Source organism: Aquarana catesbeiana, linkage group LG07 (genome assembly GCF_042186555.1).
Source record: "Aquarana catesbeiana isolate 2022-GZ linkage group LG07, ASM4218655v1, whole genome shotgun sequence".
Taxonomy (NCBI): Eukaryota; Metazoa; Chordata; class Amphibia; order Anura; family Ranidae; genus Aquarana; species Aquarana catesbeiana.
Window position 1 is genome coordinate 253633077 of NC_133330.1, and position 25023 is coordinate 253658099.

At 44.6% G+C, this 25023-nt stretch overlaps 1 protein-coding gene across 1 annotated transcript in view; it reads right to left on the minus strand.

The window, feature by feature from the left end:
* The window catches only part of LOC141103528 (calcium-activated chloride channel regulator 1-like), a 100191-nt gene that overhangs the window by 21187 nt on the left and 53981 nt on the right, over positions 1-25023 (minus strand). Inside the window, exon 10 of the mRNA XM_073593209.1 lies at positions 5436-5657. Within this exon, the coding sequence (XP_073449310.1) occupies positions 5436-5657 (222 nt within the window). The remainder of the gene's footprint in view (positions 1-5435; positions 5658-25023) is intronic.

Genomic DNA, 25023 nt, shown 5'->3' on the forward strand with positions numbered 1-25023 from the left:
CATATACGGCAACAGTGCAGGGCGGCTGTGCAGAATCACTTATACAGTATTTTTGGGTAGGGGGCATGCACATGCGTGCCCGCCCACTCCGCTGTGCTGTGATTCATCACAGCACATGCCAATCACCGGGTCCTGGCCACTGATTGACCGCCTACACCCAGCGATCGGCTCTGAGACTCACAGAACACAGCTGTGTGAGTGTAAACAGCACAAAGCTGTGTTCAGTACAGGGGATCTAGTTGGTTTTTCTTTACCTGCTAAGCAGGAAATGAAAACAACTGGATCCCCAGTAAAAGCAGCGCACAGTACACACATAAACACTTGTTAGGCACATATTTATCTCCTTGATCAACCTAGATGTTAACTTCTTCCTGCCCAGTGTCATTAGTACACTGACAGTTCATATTATTAGCATTGACCACTGTAATAATGTCACTGGTGATGTCAGTGGCAGTTAGTTAGTTCCCACAAAGTGTCAGTTAGTTTCACATTGCATGCTGTCCCGCTATGTCGCTGATCACAGCAATTACTAATATAAAAAATAAATAAATAGAAAGTTCTAGTACATATCCCATAGTTTGTAGATGCTAGAATGTTCACGCAAACCAATCAATATACACTTATTGGAATTTTTTTACCAAAGACATTACATTTAGAATACAGACAGAATACATTTTGGCCAAAATTTATTAAGAGATTTTATTTTAGTAAATGTTTTTATGGTACGTGTTTTATAGAATAAAGTAAAACATATTGTTTTTTTTTTTTGTTTGTTTTTTTCAAAATTGTCAGCATCCTTACATTTATAGCACAAAAAATAAAAAAACAGTGGTGATCAGACACTAAACTAACTTAATAAAAGTAAACTCTATTTGTGGGGAAAAAAAAAAGAATTAAATTTAATTTGTGTATAGCGTTGCATGACTGCGCAATTGTCAGTTCAAGTAATGCAGCACCAAAAGGCAAAATATGGCCTGGTCATGAAGGGGGGGGGGGGGGGGACTGATTTTCTGGAGGTTACGGTTGTTTTTATTTTGTTTTGTTTATTTATTATTTTGTTTGTATAATTTTGTTTTTGTAGATTAGGCACTAAAGGAAGTTCACTGTAGTTCAGTGCAATCATTTTGTCCCTGTCCTAACTTAATAATTGACAGTAAATATCACACACATTGGGTTGATTTACTAAAGGCAAATAGGCTGTAGACTTTTCAAGGGAATGTTCCCTTAGCTTAATGAATGAGGTGAAGTTCTGCTGACTGCTATCATCCAAATTATGTGAAAGCAAAAATTCTGTTTCTTTTTTAAATTTTCCTTACACATGATTGGTTATTCTTTGCAACGTGAATTTTCACCACATTCACAAAAATAAGTGAAAATTTTCTTGAAAAGTGAACAGCCTATTGCCTTTGGTAAATCAACCCCATGGGGAGTCAGCTAGCTCATAGGCTTGAGAAAATATGGCTGGTGGTCACTCCTGGATCAAGCAGTGATCATGGTAGTCATCACTATCTTTCTGTAGTGACATTAATTATAGGGTCATTTCCTTGCTGTTAGGGATAATGTGGTGATCATATCCTGGGTATTGTGCTATTATTGTAATGGTGATTTTCTGTTTGTGGCAGTGTTAGTGATTTCTCCCTGCCTGTGAAAGTTGACAATCCCCAGGTCAAGCTGTTGTTAAACCCTTAGCCCTCATGCACACAGGCTGTTAAAAAAACGTTAAGAAAACGCCAGTATCTTTGCAGTGATTTTTTTAAACTTTTTTCAGCTTTTTTCAGCGTTTTTGCAATAGCGTTTTTTAGCGTTTTTGAGCGTTTTTCCGCGTTAGCGTTTTTGAGCGTTTTTTTTTTTCAAATTTTTTTTTTTTTTTTTTTTTTTTCAATGGATCAAAAACGCTAAAAAACGTTGGTGAATGACGTTTTTGAGCGTTTTTGAGCGTTAGAGCGTTTTTACAGCTGAAAAACGTCTTTCAGAACCCACTGGTCCTGGGTTTTTTTTACAGCTCAAAAACGCCTATGCCACTTGCAGCTCAAAAACGCCTAGGTGGGCATGAAGCCATAGACTAACATAGACAGGCCTTTTTAAGCTGCAAAAAAAGCTCAAAAAAGCAGCTGTAAAAACGTCCGTGTGCATGAGGACTTATTGTTTCAGAGGTTATTTATTCCCTGAGTCTACAGATTGTCAGTCCATAGTAGCAGTGGTAAGTCTGTGCCCTGTGGTGGTGACTTGTGAGTATTGGGTATAACGGTAGTAAGTTCTTGCAACTAGTAGTGATCACACTTTTGTTGAATGGTGGTAAACGCTGATTGCCTCTAAAGCTGGGTACCCACTTGTCGAAAATTGTCTGTTTCCTGCTGAACCGCCAACTTTCAGTCAGTGTGTACAACTGTCTGTCCGACAGAAGCTGGTCTAATGACTGGCTTTTGCCAAAGGGACAGGCTGACAAACCAGCATCCAATCAGCTCTTGCAGCCGATGGCTGCAAGCACTGATCAGTGTATTCTAACGAGGGCCCACCCTATCAGAATACAAAGACACAGTGAGAGAAATCACTGCTTTAACATCATTTGTATTGATGCAGTGATCTGTCAGGGTTTTTTCGTTCAATCTGATGGTTGTACCCAGCTTTACTCTACTCTGAGCCCACTCAGAGTAGCTGTGGGCAGGATATACAGTATTTCATTTAAATACATTCTACAATCACCACAAAGCATATAAATCCACTTTGTGTGCACCAAATACCTTTGCAGACCCAGTTTTCCCTTGTAAAATCAGTAGTGACACCATCCCTGGGCTGCATATAAGTCTGTACTGAGAGAAGGGCCGTGAGAGGGACCCAGCAGACCCACCCACTACTGGGTGAATGTAGAAAACTACAGGAGGGGGCGGATACAAACCTAGTCATCCTGCACAAGTAGAGAGAGAAGCAGTGACTGGTCTTCATTACAGGAAGCTCTTGCACAGAGACAAAGTTTTAATCTGAAAGAACCAGTGGTCATTTTGGCAGCAAATTTTGATTTAGTTTTAGTCTTAGGACTAAAATGGCATTTTAGTTTTAGTCCCATTTTAGTGTTCTGCAATTGTTTTAGTTTTAGTCGTATTTAGTCAACCAAATCTTCAGTACATTTTAGTCGACTAAAATCTCTAGTACATTTTAGTAGACTAAAATCATTTTAGTTGACTAAAATCGAATGTGTTTAGTTAAATAATGCATTATTTAAGCATTTCTGTAGAATTGTGAAATTCATTATACACTCCTGGAGTAAAAGAATCTAATATCATGTCATTATTTATGGTATTAAAGTTTGAACAAACTTACGGATTCAGATTTCGCCACTCTGGATTGTGGTCTAAGGAGGCCTGTAATGCTGCAGAGTGCTCTGGAGGGTGGTCTCAGGCAGGTCTGATGGATGGCCTGTAATGCACAGTGCCCTGGATACCACTGCCAGTGGTCAGAGGTGGCCTGTAATGCTGAACAGATCTGGATACTAGTCTGAGGGATGGCCTGTAATGCACAGTGCTTTGGATGCCACTGCCGGTGGTGAGAGGAGGCCTGTGTAATGCACACACAGTGTTCTCTGGATTGACGGTGGTCTGAGAGGAGGCCTCAGGCCTGCTGTAATTGTAATGTACTACACACTCACAGTCCGCTCTCTGCTCTGGACGTGGGCACCTGGCTGGTGGTCGTCTCGTGAGTCGGGACTGGGACAGTCTTGTCAGGACTCGAGAGGCTTGGCTGTCTGTATCGCACACTGCACAGTGCTGCTCTGATCTCTGGCAGTCACGGTGCACACAGTCGCTTGCTTGCTGGGAGCGGAAGCAGGCAGAGCGCCGTGAAAACCAGAAGTTAGTTCACAAGGGTAAATGTCCCTCCTTGCCATTTTCATCCGAAAACGGATTTGATTTTTGTCATATTTTTCATCAGTGGATGAAAATGTGCTGTATTTTTTGTCACTGTAAAAATGGCGCAGATGAAAACATTCACAAAAATGTTTTCGTTGACGAAATTAACACCAGAAAGAACTATACAAAGAACAACAAGATCCATATAAAAATGCACATGCCTTTTATACATAGATATTAAATGTTTATACCAGAATTCAGCTTTAATGGTAAGTCAAAAACAGAGTTCCAGGCAAGTAGGAAGTGAAATAGCTTTCTTTGTTAGCAGGAGGTGATATGTTATTTGCTGCCAACCTGGAACACTACAGGAGGATGAGACATGTGAGGTAAGTATGAGTGGACAGAAAAAGGAACACTTCTGCACTGGAGTGAATAGCCAGATAGATAAAATTAGATTATATTTCTTTGCCACAGTATAGTAGAGTTTTAACTTGGGCAAGATAAAGATTAGCAGTTTTAACCGCTTGCCGACCAGCGCACGCCAATGTACGTCGGCAGAATGGCGCTGGTAGGCAAAAGGGCGTACAGGTTGGTCCCCTTTAAGAAGCGGTGTCACGGGCACGAGCACGCCGCGGTCTCCGTGACCGCGGGTCCCGCGGACTCGATGTCTGCCGGCCCCCGCGCTTGTGTCACGGAGAGGAAGAACGGGGAGATGCTTTTGTAAACACAGCATTTCGCCGTTCTGCCTAGTGACAGGACAGTGTTTACAGCTCTCTCTCATCGAGAGCTGTGATCACTGTCCTGTGTTTTGAAGTCCAGCCCCCTAACAGTTAGAATCACTCCCTAGGACACACTTAACCCCTTAACTGCCCCCTAGTGGTTAACCCCTTCACTGCCAGTGTCATTTACACAGTAATTAATGCATTTTTATAGCATTGATCGCTGTATAAATGACAATGGTCCCAAAATAGTGTCAAAAATGTCCAAAGTGTCCGCTATAATGTCGCAGTCCTGAACAAAAATTGCAGATCGCCGCCATTACTAATAAAAAAAAATTAAAAATAAAAATGCCATAAAACTATCCCCTATTTTGTAGACACTATAAATTTTGTGCAAACCAATCAATATGCGCTTATTGCGATTTTTTTTACCAAAAATATGTAGAAGAACACATATCGGCCTAAACTGAGGAAAAAAATAGTTTTTTTATACATTTTTGGGGGATATTTATTAGAGCAAAAAGTAAAAAATATTGCGTTTTTTTCAAAATTGTCGCTCTTTTTTTGTTTATAGCGCAAAAAATAAAAACCGCAGAGGCGATCAAATACCACCAAAAGAAAGCTCTATTTGTGGGAACAAAAGGACGTCAATTTTGTTTGAGTGCAACGTCGCACTACCACGTAAATGTCATTTAAAACGACGCAGTGCCAAATCGCAAAAAGTGCTCTGGTCAGGAAGGGGATAAAACCCTCCAGGGCTGAAGTGGTTAAGAACTAGGCTAAAAATGTGTTTCTAAATGATATATGACCCTATTTTATACTAGCATTTCATTTTTTAGCAATTTTGATAAATATGAATAAACAGATGATTTACCTCAGCAGATCCTGGAATCTGAAGCCTGGAAGATTTAGTGGCAGTGTCATCTTTGAAGTCCTTTCCAGTGTATAATACTCCTTTTGGATTCTCCAATTGAATACTGGGCACTAAAGATACATAGGTTACCAAGAAAAAGGTTTCATTTCCCACTGTTTTATCAATAAAAACTTCGCCCTTAAGACAGTTTGATTGTGGGAGTGACGCCCCAGTGCTCTCCAGCTGTGCAAAAGAGACGGTTAGAATATATAGTTAATAATAAATTTTCCAATCCAATTTTTAAATCCTGTCGTCAGCTTAAAGTCGCTTAATCAGATGCAGTTGCCATTCACGGAATTCCCTGTGTATTTTTCAATGAATGCAGGAGTTCTTTGACTGGACTGGGTAGAGTTTGTGACATCACCGTTCTGCCTCTCCACCTTGTCCAATGAGAGAACATCTTGCATTCATTGAGAAAAATGTGAAGCATTCTGTGAATGGCGCTCTGCTGAATAGGTGACCCACTATAGTTTCTATGCAGCAAGACAGCTGCTCGGCACGGGACCCAAAAGACAGGGCAATCACTGTAGTAACGCTAACTACTACAGTGATTTCCAGCCTCCATAGGTTTCCCACAGGTATGGCATATGCATACATACATTGGTAGGAATTAAGGTGTTACTAGACCCTGCATTCACTATACAGGCAGTCCACGGGTTACAAACAAGACAGGGACTGTAGGTTTGTTCTTAAGTTGAATCTGTTTGTAAATTGGAACAGGTACATTTTGTAAGTGTAGTTCCAGCCAAAAAATAAATTTTTAAGCTTTTTGGATAGCATAGGGAAGGGTTAACACCCCTGTAAAGTTTGTTTAGCTGTCTGTGCCCCTGTTCAAAAGATTTCACCTCACTTTCTGTCCCAATGACAATTGGATTTTGAAAATTTTGGGCTGTTAGGGAAACATGGATTGGTGATAAAGCATCAGTGGAGACACCTTTTTCCCATATTAACTCTTACAGGAGTGAATTCCCCTTTCCTAGGTGTAGATTTCCTCTCACTTCCTGTTGTCTCCCTCCATTTGTAAGTAGGAGTCGTTTGTAAGTCGGATGTTTGTAAGTAGGGGACCGCCTGTATCCAGTCTCCCACAGTACACAGAACATGGAAATGCAATTATTTTAGTAAATATAAGCTGTTAAATACCTTTTCTCATAATCAGTTATAGCAGTCTTGTGACATCTATCAGTGTACAGCCAAGTACTGGTTAAAGCTTGTAGGAGGAGTTTTTTGACTGTCCTGTGAGACTGCAATACCCCTAAACCTCTGTCTGGACAGTGCTGATTGGCCCTGTGCTGATCACATGCACTCTCCCAAGAAAAAAAAACCTCTCTAACAATACACACCAACCTGAGCATGTGCAGCATGACTCAATAGACTCCATGTTATCAGGAAATTATTAGGGGACAATGCAAAGAGGGGAGGATCAGAGAAGAGAGGATCAAACAGCCTTTTCACACAACTCCACAGTGAGTAGAACAAGCATACGTATTAACACTTTAAGGAGAAAGTTATATACGCTTTACTGAAGTTTGATTCAAGGTTGGAGCTGAAAAACACTTAACTAGGGATGAGTGAATGTGTCTGGGTTCGATTTGTGGACAGTTCAAAGGTTGGTAAATCTTGTTTGAGGTTCAAAGGCTGGTCATTTTGGGGCAAACCAAATTGAAGTCTATGGGGTGGCAAATCTTATTATTCAGTTCTGCCCATTTGTAGGGCTAATAAGTAAACTATTATCAAACAAAAAAAATAGGAAGTTCAGCACTGCTATAGTGGACTTGTAAAAAAAAAATATTAACCACTTATGGACCATTTGCCGTCGTTATACGTCGGTACTTTGAAGAGGGATATTGTTGTTATGGCAGGAGCTAGCTACCATAACCCCGGTATCCTCTTCTTCAGCGGGCGGTCGCTTTAAGATAAAAGTGGTCTCTGCAGTGTTGCAAGATCACTTTTATCAGTGGCCAGTGCCCTCCACCGCTTACCGGAGCCTTCAGTAGCGGCGGAGGCGATCGGGTCTTCTTCCGTGTGTGCTATGGAGATGAGTGAGGGAAGATGGCCCCAACCCATCTCCAAACCATTGCAGGGTGGAAGTGCCGTTTTCATAGCTCTTAAAGAGACTTTTTTTTTTTTTTAATTCAAATGACATTTAAATTTTTTTTTCTTATTGCATTTTAGTGTAAATATGAGATCTGAGGTCTTTTTGACCCCAGATCTCATATTTAAGAGGTCCTGTCATGCTTTTTTCTATTACAAGGGATGTTTACGTCCCTTGTAATAGGAATAAAAGTGACACAATTTTTTTTAAAAGAACAGTGTAAAAAATAAAAATAAAAAGGTAAAATAAATAATAAATAAATAAATACATTTTAAACGCTCCCCGTCCCGCCGAGCTCGCGCGCAGAAGCGAACGCATACGTGAGTAGCGCCCGCATATGAAAGTGGTGTTCAAACCAAACATGTGAGGTAGTATATAAGTTAGAGAATCCGCGCTTAGGACAGTAAAAAGAGCTGCTGCCTTTCCCTAATTAGTACCCCGAAGGGGCTAATTGATAAGTATAGTGAATAATTGGGAAAGAATTGGCGCTGCCCTATTGCACATTCCTTAATTAATTATGGATGTAGAATCCATATAACACGAACTATAATCAGTGGCGTATGTAAAAAAAATTAAAAAACGAATTAAACAGATTTCTAAAGCCAGCTGTGCACCTGATTGTGGTCTAAAAAAGAAGAAAAATTGTCATATGTGTAAAAATCCCAAAAAATAAATAAAACTCCTTAGGACTAAATGGTCTTTGTGTGTTAAACCAGTGAAAATGAGTGCTGTTTATGTTCACAGTTATGTAACTACATGTGTAAAAGTTGTGATTAGATTTGTAAAATATTTTATAAAGGAAATTAACCCCAGAGTTCTAAAGTTTTGTGACAGTGTAGCGTCCCCTGGGGGACCAGTGCCACTTTAGTGAAACAGATATATAGATATTAAGTGTCGATATCAAAACAATTATGTGACTCCCAAAAATATTAATTAAAATATTAAAATATTAGTATCTTGACCTCTGTGCTACTATATAGTGAATCCCAGTAAAATACAAATGCCATAAAATCAGACTTAAATTATCCAGCCGTGTATATGCATAAGCAGATATAATCCTCTAAAACATATTATTTAAAAAAACCAGAGAGTCTCTGTGGCCAAACAAAATGAGGAGCAAAGTTCAATAAATATGCAGATCTTGAATCTCAGGAACAGTAAGCAGTGACTTCTGTGCTCATATCAGATGGTGACTTGAAGTGCTCGCCCCCCCGTGTTTCCCCACTTACCAGAAACAATCACCCCCACAGGGGTACCGAGCGACGGAGTGGGTGACTTGGGGTGGTTAATTCCGGTCAGGTCCTGCTTTTGTTCCTCTGCTCTGTAGAATCCCTCTAATAGTTTAGAATTGCAACCGTGCGTTCCAAAACTGGGCTCCTCCACTACTTCCCACCATCAATCTGTTTTATTCTCCATCATGATAAAAGAAAGAAACAGAGGGCTTCCATCGTGAAGTATGTCCAGTTTATTATAAATATGCAAGTGTAACAAATCGTGGGTCCAATGCAGACACAGCTAAAGGCAAGGATGGGACTAGGAACTGACTTCGAGCGTGTGTCCCACCTTGCGTTCCAGCCTACACTTCCGGGTATGACGTGTGAGCATGACTCCCGCTTACGCGTTTCGTCATAGGACGTTCTCAAAGACGGTGTCGACGCTTCACGCTTCACACATTGTTATAGTACTGCGGTCTCCACATACCCTCCCCTAATTATGGTAATGTCGCTCGGGGGGTGGGAGTGATAGAGCCGCTGGACTATCCATTACAAAACAGCATATGGTTTAACAGTAATTTACATACATCCTTTTCATAAACCTGTTAAACTGTGTTATCCATTATATTTAATCTCCTTATTTATTGCTTAGTATATTGCATTTGGTATACCCAGAAAAAAATGTTTTAATATAATAAGAAAAAACCTTTAATTATTCTGTTAAAAACTCTTGCCCGCAGTTGTGGTTAAAAAATTAAGTTAAAATAAAAATATCTCATAATAATAAAAATATTAACAGAAAAAATAATAAAAATAAAAATACACATAAAAAATAAATTTAAATTAGAATTAAAAAATGATTACACTATTACAAAAAACAGGAAGACAGGGAAAAAAAATTTTTTGAATTGTTTTTTAAAAGTGTTTTAAAAGTGTATATAAGAGATTCCTTCTTCTCCACATATGTAATAGAACCAGACTTAAAAAAAAAAAAATTCAATTAAATAAGGATATAATGAACTACTATTCATTATACCAATTCTAATGACATATATGTATAGTTATAAGTCCATGATGACAATGTGGGTAAAGGCTGAGATGTGTACAACTAAGGGGTGCCTTAGAGTTATTGTTCTCAGGTGCCCTTACATCATTATAGCAGCATTCTAGTAATGTGAAATTAGTTGTGGGGCCCCTTCTTATATCAGGCGGTGGGTTACCCTCTGGGGACCCTTATAAGATACAGGAGGTGGGTTACCCCCTGGGTGACTCATGCTTGCCATCTATGTAATGCCTTTATATGTGAGCCCTGAGGGAGTAAGCAGTAAGAGGTGAGAAGGAAAGCATATACCTAAGGTTTTCAGTCCCTCCCTTAAATTATTGACTCTACTGTGGCTGGGTAAAACCGGTCCATCCACGTGAGGGCCCAGGGCCAAAGGCAAGAGAGAAGACTGAAAACAGGAGCGGGAGGTATTTTGGACATCCATTATTTATGTGTGTATGGCTTAATTAGCCCCATACATCTACTTATATCATACTTATAGCTGTTTAGGGGTTAGCTATATAGCAATTTAAATCTATATCCAAGTTTAATCCTTTGGGGGCAAGGGATCCCAGCCGGTATATCCAGCTGGTTTCATTTCTGGAAATCTGAGTTTCTCTATTTCCTCCCCGCCAGTGTTCTTGTACTGAATCGATCCCATAGAAGATGAGTCCACTGGGATATCTGTCGTGGACCTCATCAAAATGCCTGGACAAGCTGTGATTGGGGAACCCCTTTCTAATGTTTTTAATATGTTCCCTGATCCGGACAAACAGGGGGTGGGTGGTTCTCCCCACATATTGGAGGTGGCAGGGACATTCAATAATGTATGTGACATGTGTACTTCGGCAGGTAATCAGTTGGTTGATACGGTACTCCTTGTGGTCCGTGCATGATTTAAATACGACCTTCTTCCTTGGTTGCCTCTTGGCAACTTTGCATGGTAGACACCTCTGACATCTAAAGAATCCTTTCAATTCTAGATAGATTTTAATGGGTTGCGGGGGATCTATAACGTTTTTCACTAGGTGGTTTCTTAGATTAGGTGCCTTCCTATATACAAACTTAGGTTTACCGGGTAGGATTTTTGATAAGATGAGATCTTCCTTGAGTATTGGCCAATACTTTCTTATTATTTTTTCAAAATCTCTGGCTGTTGAACCCGGTGATAAATGTTATGTCAACTTCCTTCTTGTTGTTTTTGCTCTTGTTAAGGAAAAGGGAGGTTCTATCCAGCTTCATGATATTTGCTTTTAATTTTAGAAGTCTATCCTTGTCGTATCCCTTTTCCTGGAATCTTTTAATCAAGATGTCGGCCTGTTTGCTAAAGTCCTCAGGTGTATCACAGTTGCGACGTATGCGCAATAATTGTCCTTTGGGGACATTAGATTTCCATCGTGGGTGGTGACAACTGGAAGTAGGGATGTACCCGTTACGATCTGTCGATTTAAAAAATGTACGGGTAAGTAACGTGTCCCCTACTTTGAAAATTTCTAAATCCAGATAGTCGATTTTCTCGAAACTCCACTTCCCAGTAAACGTGATACGATATTTATTAATATTTAAATTCTCAAGGAATTTTGTAAGGCTCTCCGGTGTTCCATCCCATAGGATGATCAGGTCATCTATATACCTTTTGTACATCTTGATCTGGGGTATATTCTTACTGTAGATATACTTATCCTCCCACATATCCATGAATAAATTAGCTACGCTAGGAGCATAGCGTGCTCCCATTGCGACACCCTTAGTTTGTACATAGTATTTCTTATCGTACCAGAAATAGTTACATTCCATGGCCAGCTTTAAACCTTCTAGAATGTAGCTAATCTGTTCCTGCTTCATGCTTGTATTTGTGTGCATGGCTCTTTCGACCCCCCGTAAACCATCCTTCTGTTCAATACTGGTGTACAGGGAATTAACATTTACTGCCACCAACAACCATTGGTCTGCTCCCTTGATCTCTTGAAGTTCTTGTATCAATTGCATGCTGTCTCGTAGGTATGATCTCCCCTCCTTGACTAGGGGTTTAAGAAATTTGTCCAAGTACTCTCCAAGTCTGGAGAAGATAGAGTTAATCCCACTGACAATGGGCCTGCCTGGTGGTTTTTCCAATCTCTTGTGGATTTTGGGTGTATAGTATATCACCGGTGTTCTAGTTGAGTTTGATATCATATATTCTGCCTCTTTGGAGTTCAGAATGCCTTTGGCTTTCCCTTTGTCTACATAGGTCTTTAACTTCTTTTCATATTTTTTCTTCGGGTTCCCTGTAAGCTTTTTGTACGTATTTTCTATATTCAAAAGGTTATTCATCTCCTCCTGGTATTCCTTTTTATTTAGAATAACCAGGCCTCCCCCCTTGTCAGCGGGCCTGATTACTACCTCATGTTTTTTACCTATAGCTTTGATGGTTTTCCAGATGTTGTTAGATCTCTTCTTACTATTTCCTATTACTTTGATGGCTTCTTCCACCATTTTTTTAAAAGCATTAATACACTGGTTCCCTGGGGTTTTTGGATTGAATATAGAGTTATTTTTGAGGTCAGTGTGTATAAACTCTGAATCTACCCTACTTGTTTCTCCTGGATTCATAGCGAAATTTTTTTTATGTTCAGTTTTCTTAAAAACTTTTGGAGATCAATATAAGCCTCAAATTCATCAAAGGGCTTATCAGGGGCATATTTGAGTCCCAATTCCAACACCCCTAGCTCCTCTTGTGTGAACTGTACATTACTGAGATTAAATATACCTTGCCCTAGTAATTTCAGGGTCTTTTTCTTCTTCTTGCCTCCTCGTTTTCCTCTTGTCTGTTTTCTTTTTCTATGTATCTGTGTGTGGGTCCCGTATTCATCTCTTGGTGGTATTCCCTCCTGGTTGTAGTTCGTGGGTTTGTTTCGTATCCCTGACGTGTGTTTTGGTCTTCTACCCTCCTCGGGCTCCAATAGCGATCTTCCTGCCTTGGTCCTCCTTCCACATTCTGTCCTCTCTATCCATAATTCCTGTAGGGGATACGCGGTCTCCATCTCCCTGGAGGCTTGTCCTGATAAGTGACTCGGGGAAAAACCTTCCCTCCTCCGTATCCTCTTCCTTGCGCTGGGTATTGTCTTCTATAGTCATCCCTTAGAGGGGAGTATCTATTACGTACAGGTATACTGTATCTATTTGTTGGGGTTCTATAGTTAGGGGGTCCTCCTGTATATTATAAGGGTCCCCAGGGCTCACATATAAAGGCATTACATAGATGGCAAGCATGAGTCACCCAGGGGGTAACCCACCTCCTGTATATTATAAGGGTCCCCAGAGGGTAACCCACCGCCTGATATAAGAAGGGGCCCCACAACTAATTTCACATTACTAGAATGCTGCTATAATGATGTAAGGGCACCTGAGAACAATAACTCTAAGGCACCCCTTAGTTGTACACATCTCAGCCTTTACCCACATTGTCATCATGGACTTATAACTATACATATATGTCATTAGAATTGGTATACTGAATAGTAGTTCATTATATCCTTATTTAATTGAATTTTTTTTTTTTTAAGTCTGGTTCTATTACATATGTGGAGAAGAAGGAATCTCTTATATACACTTTTAAAACACTTTTAAAAAACAATTAAAAAATTTTTTTTTCCCTGTCTTCCTGTTTTTTGTAATAGTGTAATCATTTTTTAATTCTAATTTAAATTTATTTTTTATGTGTATTTTTATTTTTATTATTTTTATTATTTTTATTATTTTTTCTGTTAATATTTTTATTATTATGAGATATTTTTATTTTAACTTAATTTTTAACCACAACTGCGGGCAAGAGTTTTTAACAGAATAATTAAAGGTTTTTTTTTATTATATTAAAACATTTTTTTCTGGGTATACCAAATGCAATATACTAAGCAATAAATAAGGAGATTAAATATAATGGATAACACAGTTTAACAGGTTTATGAAAAGGATGTATGTAAATTACTGTTAAACCATATGCTGTTTTGTAATGGATAGTCCAGCGGCTCTATCACTCCCACCCCCCGAGCGACATTACCATAATTAGGGGAGGGTATGTGGAGACCTCAGTACTATAACAATGTGTGAAGCGTGAAGCGTCGACACCGTCTTTGAGAACGTCCTATGATGAAACGCGTAAGACGGAGTCACGCTCACACGTCATACCTGGAAGTGTAGGCTGGAACGCAAGGTGGGACGCACGCTCGGAGTCAGTTCCTAGTCCCATCCTTGCCTTTAGCTGTGTCTGCATTGGACCCACGATTTGTTACACTTGCATATTTATAATAAACTGGACATACTTCACGACGGAAGCCCTCTGTTTCTTTCTTTTATCATGATGGAGAATAAAACAGATTGATGGTGGGAAGTAGTGGAGGAGCCCAGTTTTGGAACGCACGGTTGCAATTCTAAACCATTGGAGGGATCCTACAGAGCAGAGGAACGAAAGCAGGACCTGACCGGAATTAACCACCCCAAGTCACCCACTCCGTCGCTCGGTACCCCTGTGGGGGTGATTGTTTCTGGTGAGTGGGGAAACACGGGGGGGGCGAGCACTTCAAGTCACCATCTGATATGAGCACAGAAGTCACTGCTCTGCATCTGTATATTTATTGAACTTTGCTCCTCATTTTGTTTGGCCACAGAGACTCTCTGGTTTTTTAAATAATATGTTTTAGAGGATTATATCTGCTTATGCATATACACGGCTGGATAATTTAAGTCTGATTTTATGGCATTTGTATTTCACTGGGATTCACTATATAGTAGCACAGAGGTCAAGATACTAATATTTTAATATTTTAATTAATATTTTTGGGAGTCACATAATTGTTTTGATATCGACACTTAATATCTATATATCTGTTTCACTAAAGTGGCACTGGTCCCCCAGGGGACGCTACACTGTCACAAAACTTTAGAACTCTGGGGTTAATTTCCTTTATAAAATATTTTACAAATCTAATCACAACTTTTACACATGTAGTTACATAACTGTGAACATAAACGGCACTCATTTTCACTGGTTTAACACACAAAGACCATTTAGTCCTAAGGAGTTTTATTTATTTTTTGGGATTTTTACACATATGACAATTTTTCTTCTTTTTTAGACCACAATCAGGTGCACAGCTGGCTTTAGAAATTTGTTTAATTAGTTTTTTATTTTTTTTACATACGCCACTGATTATAGTTTGTGTTATATGGGTTCTACATCCATAATTAATTAAGGAATGTGCAATAGGGCAGCGCCAATTCTTTCCCAATTATTCACTATGTGAGGTAGTATAGCCGCGACCGTTAGAGCCAGAGCAATAATTCTAGCACTAGACCTCCTCTGTAACTTAAAACATGCAACCGGTAGAATTTTTTAAATGTCGCCTATGGAGATTTTTAAGGGTAAAAGTTTGTCGCCATTCCACGAGCGGGCGCAATTTAGAAGCGTGAAATGTTGGGTATCAATTTACTCGACGTAACATTTTCTTTCATAATATAAAAAAAAAATTGGGCTAACTTTACTGTTACAATGACAATATGGCTTTGCTGTAGCCCACCCTTTAGTGGAAAGGGGGTTGGGTTATCAATTTCTTCAGATTATTGGCTCTTTTGACTCAGATGACCCGGGATAAAGGTCATAATGCACTGCATTATGGGTTGTGTATTTCTGGTGGCAAACCTGGAAACATTTCGGCCAAAAGTTTGCAATTTGCAAATTTCACAAAACCATGGTAGTAAAGAAAAGGCCCGGAGCAAAGGGAACCTAGGTGTAGGAGGGTCGCTGGGCAGGTTGCACTGGCCAGTTCCTGTGAATGTACAGGTCGGGGGGTGGCTTACACTGGAGCAATGGCCTGGGCAATGGTAGGGGGTGCGGCCTGGGTATTGGATTATCCCGGGGGGGGGGGGGTAGTTTCATTAGAAGGGGGCAGCAGGACAGAGAGGTAACAGCACAGGAAGTTTTTTCTTTCTTACTGTGCTGCTCACATTATGGAGAATCTGGACAGACTCCTGGGGCAGCTGTTCTCGGCTGTCCTGGCTAATGGCCCGCAGTGGTTGAATTCCCAGTTGTCAGCTGTGCTTCAGGGGTCAGGGCAGGGACCTGCTACTCCTGCCCCTGTGTCGCCACGTGCGAGGAGGTCTCGGGCTCCTGCGCGCTTTTGCCCCAATGTGACCCCCAAGGTGATCCACCGCACAGGAAGTCCGATTTCAGACCCTCCAACCCCCAGGGCGAAGAGACCTGCTCCTCCCTAGTCGGGGGCTGGGAGGACTCCTCGGCATTGGCGAGACCCGGCCAGGAGGGTCTGCTCTCCATCCCCCTCTAGGCCTCCACCGGCGCTGGATCGGGACTCGGCGGCAAGCCGTGCAGGGCCTTCCCCTGCTCACGGCGCGGCATGGCGTGGACAATCTGCGGGTACTGGCATGGGCCCCTCCCCCAGGATGGCCATGGCCACCGCCAGGAGAAGCAGCGGTACCTCGGGTGACGGCGACAGTCCCGGAGCAGCATTGCAGGCTGGCAGAGGGCTCATCATGGGAGTCAGGATGCTGGGAGCCACGTGGTCTGACAGGCGCCAAGTGATGTCACTCCTGGGCGCCCGGTCCCTTCTACCTCGTCAGCATCCCCTGGTATACAGGGGGACCCACTATCGGAGGTTGAAGTGTCGGACACGGATTCAGAGGGGCCCGTGGCGCCTGCGGTCCAGCAGGTACCTCGTCAGAGATCCAGAGGTGCGGCTGGTCGGTCAGTTTCCCCTGGGCAGCCTGGTAAGTCTTTTTCTGTATCTATGCCTATGTCTGTTCCCATGAGTGCGATGTCTGTGTCTGCACCTGGGGTCCCTGCCGGTACTTCTCCTGGGGTGCAAGCGGGTGGCGGGCCTGTCCCAGCCTGTCCTGGGTCCTGGTGGCTGGGAACGGGTGGGGGGCTCTGGTTAATGGGTTGGCTTCTCCTGGAGCTGGGAGTGGGTCCGGTGGTCAGGGGGTGGTGAGCTCTGTGGATGCTTAGCTGCAACATTTTCTAATGGCTCTGGTCTCAGGCTGTAGGAATCTTGTGGGAAGGGGAACCATGGTGGGGCCGCTCGCTTTTGCGGTTTCACCTGTCATGGCGTTGCCGCCTTTGCTGCCGTCAGTGGTGCAGGCGGCTCCACAGCCACCCACCGCTGTGCCCGGGTTGGCCACAGTCCTCCCAGGGGCTTAGGGGGCTTAGGGGTCATCACAGGTGAGTACAGTTACAGTTGCCACCCCGGGGCTGTCGTCATCGGATGGAGTGCGGCTGGCAGATGCTGCACGGTGTAAAGTCTATGTTTGCTACGAAGGCCCCTTGGGGTCTCATTTGAAAGCGGAGGTAAGGGAGAAAATTTGGAAGAGGAGATCTTTTTGCTGTTACTGCTGGAGAAGTTTAACCTGGACAAGGTTAAGTACAAACACGGCCAAGGATAAATCCAAGGGAAAAACCAAGCTTAACTTACCACCAGCCTGCAGACAACCAAATAACCTGTCTAACAGTATGCGTTAAAAGCAGGGGTTTAGTCTGCACACATTTGCAAATGCATGCGTAAGCCACAGAGCCTCATCAAGGCACCCTGGTATCTTTGGTACCTAACACTAATTTATAAGTGTCCTTTTAACGCATACTGTTAGACAGGTTAGTTGGTTGTCTGAGGGCTGGTGGTAAGTTAAGCTTGGTTTTTCCCTTGGATTTATCCTTGGCCTTGTTTGTACCTGTTGTTAGCCTTCCAATGCTTCTTACTGCGATAGCCAGCTATAGATGGGAGCAGGTGGCGTCTTTTTTGTATCACTGGACAAGATTAAACCTGATGATAGCAAAAAGGAGGAAGAGGAGAATCGTCGCTGTAGACTTATTCTGTGGACATTCACCAACTGGCTTCAAGCGTTTAAAGCGGAGGTCCGCCTAATTTTTTTTTTTTTTTAGGTCAGCAGCTACAAATACTGCAGCTGCTGACTTTTAAAATAAGGGCACTTACCTGTCCAGGGCGCCCACGATGTCGGCACCCGAGGCCGAACCGTCCCTCGGTCCTCGGGTGCTGCCGCCGCCATCTTCGGTAAGGGAATCAGGAAGTGAAGCCTGGTTCCCTACTGCGCATGCGCGAGTCACGCTGCGCAAACCGAATGGTCCCTGCTGTCTCTGGGACCCTTGTGTCTCCCAGCAGACAGTGCGGGGGGGGGGAGTGGCGTAGACCCCCATGGGGGTCTATGCCCGGAAGTGGGTGCAAATACCTGTCTTATACAGGTATCTGCACCCCCTCCCCCCTGAAAGGTGCCAAATGTGACACCGGGGGGGAGGGTTCCGAAAAGCGGAAGTTCCATTTTTGTGTGGAACTCCGCTTTAACATATTGGCGAGTGTCATAAGGTAGCAGGGGTCGGGGGAGCCCAAGCCTCTTCACCGTCGGCCACCAAGCGTAAGGGGTTCTTCTGGCAGTTTAATGAGGACGCCTGCAAATTCGGGGGATCCTACTGTTTCTGCCACGAGTGCTGGGGTTGCGGGGGTTCCCATTCTTTGTACAAATGCTTCAAGGCCGACGCAGGAAAGAGGGACAACTCCAGTGAAGGTGGAAAAAATGGCACTGTACCTAAGTAGGTATCCAAATAGGGTTGCGGCAAGAACGTTATAGTTGGGTTTTAAGGAGGGTTTTCCAATCCAGAGTTTGTTGGCTGGCGTCCCTCCTGTTCCTGCTAACCTAAAGTCGGCGTATGCTCATCCTGATGTAGTTTCTGTTAACCTGCAGAAGGAGGTGGCGTTGGGAAGGATGTTTGGCCCGTTCTCAGTTCCGCTGGTGGGGGACCTGGTGGTTTCACCATTTGGGGTTGTCCCCAAGAGGGAATCGAACCAGTTCCGGCTGATTCACCACCTTTCCGAACGAAAAAGGGGGGTCGATTAATGATGCGATCAATCCCTCCCTATGTACCGTCTCAAATACGTCATTTGATGAGGCGGTGCGGTGGGTTCAGAAGTTTGAAAAGGGGGCTCTCATTGCCAAGACTGATATCGAATCGGCCTTTCGCCTGCTCCCGGTCCATCCGGTCAGTGTTCGCTCTTGGGTTGCCGTTGGGAAGGGAATTACTTTGTTGACCGTTGCCTGCCCATGGGCTGCACTAATTCCTGTTCCTATTTTGAGATGTTCAGTTCCTTTCTGGAATGGGTCTTCAAGGACTTGTCAGGTCTTGGTTCCATTCTACACCATTCTGGATGATTTTTTTCGTTCTGAGCCCCCCCCGGGGGATCGGTCCTGTCTCATTTTGTTGGCCACATTACAACATATTTTTCAAGTCTTTGGGGTTCTGTTGGCGCAGGGTAAGACGGAGGGGCCTACTACAGTGTTGAAGTTTTTGGGAATCATAATTGATACCAATTTGATGGAGTGCCATTTGTCGAGTGATAACTTCAAAGAACTTCTAGGAACGGGTTGTTCAACGCTCCAAGGTGCAGTTGAGGGAGTTGCAGTCGTTGTTGCAAATACTCAATTTTGCTTGTTGCATTATGCCCATGGGGCGAGTATTTTGCAGGCAACTGGCGGCTGCCACGACGATGGTCAAGGCTCCGCATCATTTTGTTCATATTAGTTGGGAACACTGGGATGACTTGCGGGTGTGGGACATGTTTTTGGAGCAGTACAATGGTAGGTCTTTGTGGCTGGGGCCTGCGGTCCTGGCTGCGGAATTAGATCTTTTCACGGACGCGGCCGGGGTCGGTGGGTTACGCGGCTTATTTTCGTGGCCGGTGGTGTGCGGACAAATGGCCGGAGGAATTATTGGGGTCTGATCTCATTCGTAACCTGACATTTTTAGAACTGGTCGTGGAGCTTTGGGGGTTGGAATTTAGGAACCGGCGGGTTCGTTTTCACTGTGACAATCTGGGGGTAGTGCATGCCATTAATTCCCTGCCGGCTTCTTCCTTGCCTGTGGTCCGTTTACTGCATCATTTGTTGTTGTTTTTGCAATTGAATGTTTTTGTGTTTGATGTTCATATCCCGGGGGGGTAGAGAATGAAGTAGCTGATGCGCTTTCTCACCTACAGTGGGAGAGGTTCTGTCAGTTGGCACCGGAGGAGGAGCAGCTTGGAGTCCCGTGCCCCAGTCCTTTGTGGGATCTCGTTTTGACACCGTAGCAGTGTTGGTTCGGCAGTCAGTAGTGCATGCTACTTGGCGGACCTACAAGCGGGTTTGGAGAGAATGGCACGAGACGGTTGGATGTGGTGGACGTAGCGGTGCAGGGCAACACTGTCTCGTTGCTCATTCGAAAATCAAAAACCGATCAGATGGGTAAAGGGCCCAGGGTAGTACTCGGTGGGGTGGCGGGCTTGGCTCTATGCCCGGTCGTAGTGATAAGGGCTTGGTTGGGTTTACAGCCTGCTGGGCCTTTCTTGATCCACGAAAATGGGTCGGCGCTGTCACGGTACCAGTTCGTGTCTGTGTTTAAAAAATGTTTGGAGGTGGATGGGTTTTCATCTCATTCTTTTAGGATTGGTATACCGGGGATGCTGTGGTCCCGAGTGCTACAGGAAATTCAGCGGTACGCTAGGATGGACAGGCCTCCCGATGTGCTGTTAATGCATGATGGTGGCAATGACCTCAGTATTAGGGTGTCCAGGGAACTCATTCGAGACATTAAGTGGGATTTCCTCTGCTTGACGTCGGCCTTTCCGGATACTGTCCTAGTCTGGTCGTATATCATTGGCAGGGCAGCTTGGCGGGGGGGCCCGGTCTGTTGCTCAGATCAACAAGCCCAGGATTAAGGTTAAAAAGGCGGTGGCAAAATTTGTTGTCCTTAATGGGGGGCTGGTGGTTCGCCACGAAGAGTTGGAAGGGGATAATGGCCTGTATTTGAGGGGAGACGGAGTACACCTGTCAGCGGTGGGCATAGACATGTGATTTCTGGGTCTCCAGGAGGGGCTTTAGCGGGCCTGGAGGCTGTGGCAGTCCGCCCATGCGTGAGGTTTCACTGGTGGGCATTTGTGGCAGGGGTCTTGGGTTCTTGAAGGTCAGAACGCTGGAAGGAATATAGTATGTGTTGTGAAACGGGTTGGGTCTATCTCGGTATGGGTACTTTCCCTATCATGGAAATAATGGGCCATCGGTCATCGGGCTGCATCCGGCAAAATGTTGGTAATAGTTTGTCCCTGAGCTGGTGGAATCGCGGCTAGGGGCCAGGATGCCTAGGTGGTGGTGGTACAGCCGATGTGATAGAAAATCTTCCTTCATGAACCTTAGACATAGCAGTTAAAGCAGGTACAAAAAGTTGGGTTATATATATATATATATATATATATATATATATATATAAAAAAATGAATTTATTTTATATAAAATATTTTGTTATGGTTGTTAATAAAGGGGCCATATGGCCATTTAATCCAGAAGGAGTTGTGTATTTCTTTACTAGGTAGTTATTGGTTAGTAAAGTGGGGTGGGGCTAGTAGGTGGTGGCAGACAACATAACAGCCATACACCAGTCAAGAAAAGGCCCGGAGCAAAGGGAACCTAGCTGTAGGGCCCACATGACTGGGAGTTGCTGGGCAGGTTGCACTGGGTAGTTCCTGTGAATGTACAGGTTGGGGGGGTGGCTTACACTGGAGAAATGGAAGGGTAGGGGGTGCGGCCTGGGTATTGCATTATCCCCGGGGGCGGGGGTGGTAATTTCATTAGGTGGGGGCAGCAAGACAGAGAGATAACAGCACAGGAACTTTTTTCTTTCCCTCCCTCCCTATCTTTTAGTCTTTGTGGTTGGTTTAATGTTGTTTTTTCTCGTCTGGGTGTTGGCTGCAGGGGTCTCGGGTTCAGGAAGGTTGCAATGTTGGAAGGAATACATTATGTGCTGTGGAATGGGTTTGTCCTATCTCGGTATGGGTACCTTCCCTATCATGGAAATAATGGGCTATCAGTCATCGGGCTGCATCGGCAAAAAGTTGGTAATAGTTTGTTCCAGAGCTTGTGGAATCACGGCTAGGGGCCAGGATGCCAAGGTGGTGGTGGTACAGCCAATGCGACAGAAAACCTTCCTTCATGAACCTTAGACATAGCAGTTAAAGCAGGTACAAAAAGTTGGGTTATATATATATATATATATATATATATATATATAAAAGGGAGGGTTATATATATATATAAAAAAAGAATTTATTTTATATAAAATATTTTGTTATGGTTGTTAATAAAGGGGCCATACGGCCATTTAATCCAGAAGGAGTTGTGTATTTCTTTGCTAGGTAGTCATTGGTTAGTAAAGTGGGGTGGGGCTAGTAGGTGGTGGCAGACGACACATCAGCCATACACCAGTCATGAGCCCAAATCTTTCATTACATTGGATTTAAATGTTTAGTAGAGTGCCCAATTACTTAAAGTGGTTGTAAACGCTTGTGTGTTATTTCTACCTATAGGTAAGCCTAGAATAAGGGTAGTGGAAATATCTTCTAAATGCGTGCCGTTTAGGAGATATTTCCATTTGTAGTCCGCCAATGTCGTCATCGGCGCATGCGCTGTGAAGAAACGGACCTCAGTGCCATTTCTTCCCAAGGAGCAGTGGCGAAGGAAGACATTCTTTTACCTGGTGCAAAGTCTGAGTTCGGCGCCCCCCCCCCCCAAAAAAGGATGGCATCAGTAGGGCAGAGGTTGGTGTCAATATGGAAATGGACGGCAGTTGTCATGTGTCAGTTTTTCATTTTTGTATTATTTTTTTACAATTTTATATTTTACAACTTTTTAGCAGCCCTGTTGGGGGTCTTTGGTGAGATATCAGAAGTCTAATGCCGCGTACACACGATCAGAAATTTGGCCAGCAAAAGACCGATGAGAGCTTTTGGTCAGAAAATGCGACCGTGTGTATGCTCCATCGGACTTATGCTGGTCGAATTCCAGCCAGCTTAAGATTGAGAGCATGTTCTCAATTTTTCGGTCGGAAAAAGTTCCTATCCAAAAATGTGATCGTCTGTAGCAATTCCGACGTGCAAAATTCCTACGCATGCTCGGAAACAATTCGACGCATGCTCGGAAGCATTGAACTTCATTGAACTTCTGTTTAGTAAACTGCACATTACAGTTACTCCCTGTCTAATCAATACTTGGCAACAGTCCCGATTTTCCCAGGACAATCCCGATTTTGGGACCCTCATCCCGATTGGAGCTCGTCCCGAATAAATTCCCAGGATTTTGCCTTTGCCCTGGAAATCGGGAAAGTTTTAGGCAAAAACGGGCAGCGGGCTACAAAAAGATGGCCGCCGCGAGGACTATTTCCCCTGTGTTCAGTGGAGAGGGGAGGGGCAGCCAAGTGGCTTCTCTCTTCAGTGTACAATTCTCTTGTACACTGAAGCCGATTGGTTGCACGGATCGGCGGCACCTCCCCTCTCCACTGAACCTGCGGGGAAAGCCGGGAACTGTAGCTTCTGCTGATGGGGACAGACAAATGTAAAGAAGGCTCTGCTGCTGGGGACACTGATGTAAGGAGGGCTCCGCTGCTGGAGACACTAATGTAAGGAGGGCTCCGCTGCCGGGGACACTGATGTAAGGAGGGCTCCGCTGCTGGGGACACTGATGTAAGGAGGGCTCCGCTGCTGGAGACACTGATGTAAGGAGGGCTCCCCTGCTGGGGACACTGATGGAAGGAGGGCTCCCCTGCTGGGGACACTGATGTAAGGAGGGGCTCCGCTGATGGGGACACTGATGTAAGGAGGGCTCCGCTGATAGGGACACTGATGTAAGGAGGGCTCCACTGCCTGCAACACTGATGTAAGGAGGGGCTCCGCTGCCGAGGACACCAGATGTAAGGAGGGCTCCGCTGCTGGGGACACTGATGTAAGGAGGGCTCCGCTGCCGGGAACACCAGATGTAAGGAGGGCTCCGCTGTCAGTGACACCAGATGTAAGGAGGGCTCCGCTGCTGGGGACACTGATGTAAGGAGGGCTCCGCTGCTGGGAACAACAGATGTAAGGAGGGCTCCGCTGCTGCGGACACTGATGTAAGGAGGGGCTCTGCTGGCGGGGACACCAGATGTAAGGAGGTCTCCGCTGCTGGGGACACTGATGTAAGGAAGGGCTCCGCTGATGGGGACACTGATGTAAGGAGGGGCTCCGCTGCTGGGGACACTGATGTAAGGAGGGCTCCGCTGATGGGGACACTGAGGTAAGGAGGGCTCCACTGATAGGGACACTGATGTAAGGAGGGGTTCGCTGCCAGGGACACTGATGTAAGGAGGGGCTCTGCTGCCAGGGACACTAGATGTAAGGAGGGCTCCGCTGCTGGGGACACTGATGTAAGGCAGGCTCTGCTGCTGGGGACACCAGATGTAAGGAGGGCTCCGCTGCTGGGGACACTGATGTAAGGAGGGGCTCTGCTGCCGGGAACACTAGATGTGAGGAGGGCTCCGCTGCTGGGGACACTGATGTAAGGCAGGCTCCGCTGCCGGGGCACCAGATGTAAGGAGGTCTCCGCTGCTGGGGACACTGATGTAAGGAGGGGCTCCGCTGCTGGGGACACTGATGCAAGGAGGGGCTCCGCTGCTGGGAACACTGATGTAAGGAGGGGCTCCGCTGATGGAACACTAATGTTGTTCCATTCCATTCCATTCAATGCCCATCAATGCAGCATCATTGTGCCCATCAAATGCAGCTTTACTGTGCCGTGAATGCAATCTCGCTGTGCCCATGAATGCAGCCTCACTGTGCCCATCATTGTGCCCCATGTCCCAGTCTGCAGTCCCTGTCTGTGGGAGGGTGTGTTGTTGATGCTCGGTACAGTACCTTCCATGCCAGCAGGATATCCATGATGGCCAGCAGCAGGCAGGGTCTGTTGTCGTTTTGGATGGGGACAGTGCTCCTTCCAGAGGATCTGTGTGCTGTGAGATGGAGTGGTCCCTGGCCACCTGTACCTTCAGCCGTCCTCATTTTCCAGGCCCCAGTCAGCCTGTCCTCTGGTCCTGGGGAAGTGGAGAGCACTGGGTGGGAGCTGGAGAGAAGGGGGAGCAGAGAGTACTGGCAGGGTTGGAGAGCACATGGGTGGGGGCAAAGAGCAGGGGGAGTGGAGATCACAGGGGTGGGGAGCGGAGAGCGCTGGGGGGGAACTTTAGAGCACTGGGGGGGCAAAAAGAACAGGGGTGGAGAGCACGGGAGGCGGAGAGCACTGGGGGGGCTGGAGAGCACTGAGGGGGCTAAGAGTGTGGGGTGGCGAAGAGCACTGGGGGGGAGCTTGAGAGTACTGGGG